Below are 5100 nucleotides of genomic sequence, written 5' to 3' on the forward strand. Positions count from 1 at the left end.
TTAATATACAGAAGTAGCCAAACAGATCAAAATAGGTTATGAAATAGATTTAAAATTACTTCTCACAAGAAGTCTAAACTATTCTGACAATAACAAAATAACCAACAGTCCATAAACAAACACAGTTATGAATAAGTTTAAAGCATTCTGAATGAATACAGTTAAGATTTCTTATCAGTGAGGTAACAGTACAATAGCTTTTCACAGTAACAAAATGTGGGAGAGGGCCTAGGAAAAAAGGGAGGTAGAGAGAAAAAGGCATAAAATTAAATGTATCCAAGTGGAATTTGGATTTTTCAAGCATCACAAATATCAAGAAAACATCTGATAGAAATACCAATAGCAGCAGTTCATTTTACAATTTCTCCAGTAAACTCCAGCTAATACCTTTGTTGCATCAGTTCCAGAAGCAACCTGCTTAAGAAGATATTCCAAAGTATCCAATTTCTTAGAGCCTCTCTGTCTGCTGAAGTTACTAGATCCAAGTAATAATACTTTATATTTAAAACAGAAACCTCAAGTGTCCTACAATGCTATACATTCTTCAAGATGAACAAAATTGTGTTCAAGTCTCCTAATTCACCAGGTTAAATTAAAAATAACATCCCAGCAAGACTTTATTCATTGCACTCATGCATTGCACTACTGAAAATATACAAAAACTATTTTGTGAGCTAAATTCTTATAGATACGGAGTGAAACTCAAATGTTACTTTCAGTGCTCTTTATAGCATCTTCATTCAAAGTTTCAAAAAAGTACTGAAAAGGAAACTTAAAATGCCATTTAGTATATCCCTTAATATTTAAAAATTTAATTCCATTAAATAATTAAAAAAAAATATTTCAGATAGAAGATTTTATGACAATTCTTGTTCAAGAAGTTCTTAAATCTGAATGTGAACTTTTCATGATGCTCCCCCCTACCCCACTTTATTTATTTATTTTTTAATTCCCTATTCCTTCTTGTTCCATCCTCACTGGAGATGGATAACAGTTTGTCATATTACTTCTTACTCTGGGTTCTTCAATAACAGCTTCAATTAATAACATGAGACTTATTAAACTATCTCAACAGCTTTCTCCTCTTCAGTTAAATGATCTTAATTCCTTGAACTGTTTCTTAAGAGGTTTTATTTTTCAATCTATATTTTATTCCTATTTATTTCTGCTATATCCCCTCCCAAGTTCTCATATGATCCTAAGACACAACATCCTAGCATGAACTGAATCCGTAAGAAGAGTACTTTTTCCCATCTCCTAAAACTCACCCTCTTTTCAATGATCACTAATAAAGGAAAACAATAGGCTCACTATCTACTCATCATAATAACAAATCAACACAAGTAAACAACTTAAACTCAGTCGGTTTATTCCCTACTTTTAGGGTGATAGGTTTGCCCTTCATGAAAAGCATTTCCTGTTGCCTTATTGACCTTTCTATTGTTTATTTCTACTGTTTATCTACAATATATGCTTTGATCTTGCCCCACTAATTCTTTCCTTTTCCCAAAAGCTCTAGAAAATCCCAGTTTTGCTCTACACACTCAGTGAGGAAGCATTCATTTCCACGATACTGTTCATGAAAGAAAAGGAGAAATGATGCAGTGCCCAAGGCTGATACTTACTTGCCAGCACTTTTGTCTCTCCTAGCTGGCTTGAGTGATCACTGAATTTAGCCTGTTAGACACTGTGCACACACTATGTCAAGTTCTTGTTAAATATCACACTCAAACAGACTCCAGAGCTTGGCTAGAACCAAATAATTCCTTCAGTCTATACACTTGAAGAACATTTAGTAAGCTTCTGTTAATTTTAACTTTGGAGTTTTAAATTCTGAAATAATATTCCAAGCTTCAACAACTTTTCACCTTGATTAAGACAACCAAAATATTGCATTACATTAAAGTACCCAAATAAAACTGTTTTATTCATGTTCCGCCCTTTGCCATTGAGTCCATTCCAACTCATAGCAACCCTATAGACAGAGTAGAACTGCCCCATAGGGTTTCCAAGGCTGTAGTCTTTATGAAAGCAGACTGCCATATTTTTCTCCTGTGGAGTGGCTGGTGAGTTTGAACTGCAAACCTTTCAGTTATCAGCCAAGTTATTTAACCACTGTGCCACCAGGGCTCCTTGTTTTCTTCATAATAGAATGAAAATCATGACATGGCTTTAGTGATGATGAATGGACTGTTGTAATCATTTTAGCTCCACTCTGTTCTTCAGTCACTAAAACACAGACACTAAAAAACAAATATACATATTTTTTCATATATATATAGCATTGTTCACACCACTCTGTAGAATACAGGCCATTTCTTAAATTACAATATACATTCTTAAAAGCAGATAAACCAAAAAATTCTATGTATTTCTTCTTCAGTGCAAAGTCTCTGAAAACAAGCCCATTCAGAAAAATGATGCTCTGCATTTAACTAGCTGTCTATTATCTACAGTCCTACATGACAGAGCTTTATGAAAGTAAGAAAGGAACAAATTAACAATAGTGGCAACACAGTAAGTTGAAAATTATATTTGGATTATATGAGCTGAACCAAATATTAGCTGACAGCTGTGACAACCAAACCATGATTTAATGAACATTCTAATCAGTTCAAATTTTATATTAATTTCTTTTTTGGAAACAAATTCTCTAATACCAGTGCTATCTCCTACAGGCAATTCATTTAGCTTTATTATATCCAAGGCCTTGTTCTTGTTACTTCTTAAGTACGTACATCCCATGTGTTTAAGTACACTGTGACCTACAGGACAGGATACATTTTAAGAAGACCAAACAGCCCTTCTCTATTAAGTCTGTTTCAGAAGACTGCACAATCAAACAACATGACTTTCCAAGAAATATTTTTCTACATTAAAAAAGTAGTAGTTATGTGATCACAAATTCTACAGAAGCCAGCAAGATGTTAGAATAAACTGGACCTTAGTTTTAAAACAGGTAGTGTTTCATAATGCTTAAATCTGGATGTTTTATTTTTTTAGTAAAGTTATCATTACTTCATCAGATAAAGAAATAAAGCTACTTAAAAAATATAAGTCAAAAGTTGGACTTCTATATAAATTCAGAGCTCCTTTCTCAGTTCAGATTTTTTTCTTTACTTAAAGGTTATGATAATTGACAGTTAATTTTTACATGAAGACCCCTAATTAAGGTTACATTAAGTCTGCTTTTATTAAGATCTTGATTTACATTAAACTTTTTTAAATAAGTGAACCTTTGATATAGAGGGTAGGCACCTATGTAGTTTGGAAGATTTTCCTTAACTGGTCAAAAATTAACTAATTAAATTATATCCAATGCAGGAACATTGTTTCAGTTCATATCAGACCCCTGGGAAGGCACTAAGAAATTTGACAAGAACCAAGTCACTAGGAGTGTTGCCACTATTTTTTTATGTTCAATAAACGTCAGAATTGTAAATAGATACATACATACTGAACCAAGTGCACCTGAAACAGAGCTGCTGAAACCACATATTGTAATATCTGTTCTAAATGAGAAATTCTAAATATTCTATTTTAAATACTCTAATTTGTACATTAATACCTGTGATATAACAATGACACTTTACTACAGTGGTCTGGGAGCGGTGCCATTTTCTCACTGACTTTATTTAACTAACTCTACAATTATATAACATTTACCTGCTTTTTTTTAAAACCATGCTATACACAACTACAAGAATATGGAACTAAGCTTAATCGGACTTTAACAAGAAAACTCGCTTTTATATTGTTATGTTTCTGTTAAAGGAAGAATGACGTATTACTACAATACTTTTAATGTAATGTAATCTTGTTCAAGATTATGAAAAAATTTGAGTCATTTCCACCCAGACCATTTCATTTCACATTTATACAGTGTGTTTAGTTTAACAAAAAGGGAAAAAATACTTGGCCCAATGAGAGAGACAGAGTGCTAACACAAGGTTCAATGCACAGAGTTCTTGGTTGTTCTGTTTCATATGCCAGTGCAAAGTAATGAGATGTACTGGTGTACACCTAAACAGAACGCCAGATCAGTCCATTCTTACTGGGCTCCAGAAAATTCTCAATCAGAGCTTCAATGAGTTTCTTCAGTTCTTCTTCCAGTAAGGCAGTGTTACTGGGGAAAAAGATTAAGAGTTTTGAAATTCTTTCTTTTCATAACCTTAAAATATGTTTAAATTGTTATAACTTTTCAAAAGGGCATATACCTGATAAAATGATTAAACAGTTGGGGAGCTAAAGAGAAATTCACACAGCTAAAACAACAGCAACAAAAAAAGATCCCTCCTCGCCCCCAAAAATCACACACACAAAACACCACTGTCACAGACTAAAGTTGAACTGCATTAACAGGAGTTCCTTGGTACATAATAAATGGGTGAGTTATAGTATGTGTAAAGAATTCTCTAAGTCAGGCAATTTAATGTCTTAGGCTACAAATAACAGCTATTAAAATATAATAGATTCCTGAAATACTTCAAAGAATACTCAGTACAGATATTATGAGATGATATGATATATCTTTCAGGTAGCAAAAGGCGGTGTGATTAAAAAAAGACAATGTTTAATCTTATAACATGGAGGAATTTGGAGGGCTTTATGCTGAGTGAATTTAGTCAGTAATAGAAAGAAATATATTATATAAGACCACTATTATAAGAACTCAAGAAAAGGTTTAAACACAGGAGAAAACATTCTTTGATGGTTATGAGGGTGGGGAGGGAGGGCGAGGGTTATTTACTAACTAGATAGTAGATGAGAATTATCTTAGGTGAAGGGAAAGACAGCACACACTACAGGGGAAGTCAGCACAACTGGACTAAACCAAAGCTAAGAAGTTTCCTGAATACAATCAAACACTTCAAGGGACAGAGTAGCAGGGGTAGGGGTCTGGGGACCATGCTTTCAGGGGACATCTAGGTCAATTGGCATAACAAAGCTTATTAAGAAACAGTTCTGCATCCCGCTTTGGTGAGTGGCATTTGGGGTCTTAAAAGCTAGCAAACGGCCATCTAAGATGCATCAATTTGTCCCAACTCACCTGGAGTTAAGGAGAATGAAGAACACCAAAGACACAAGGGAAGTATTAGC

The 5100-nt window shown here is 33.7% G+C and overlaps 1 protein-coding gene across 2 annotated transcripts in view; it reads right to left on the bottom strand.

The window, feature by feature from the left end:
- Positions 1–229: 229 nt before the first annotated feature.
- PGM2L1 (phosphoglucomutase 2 like 1) overlaps positions 230–5100 on the bottom strand; it is an 86360-nt gene continuing 81489 nt past the window's right edge. For both annotated transcript variants that reach the window (XM_004381964.2, XM_023736562.1), the window contains exon 14: positions 230–4126. In XM_004381964.2, the coding sequence (XP_004382021.1) occupies positions 4024–4126 (103 nt within the window). In that variant the 3' untranslated portion in view covers positions 230–4023. The remainder of the gene's footprint in view (positions 4127–5100) is intronic.

Source organism: Trichechus manatus, unplaced genomic scaffold (assembly GCF_000243295.1).
Source record: "Trichechus manatus latirostris isolate Lorelei unplaced genomic scaffold, TriManLat1.0 scaffold00088, whole genome shotgun sequence".
NCBI classification, from domain to species: domain Eukaryota; kingdom Metazoa; phylum Chordata; class Mammalia; order Sirenia; family Trichechidae; genus Trichechus; species Trichechus manatus.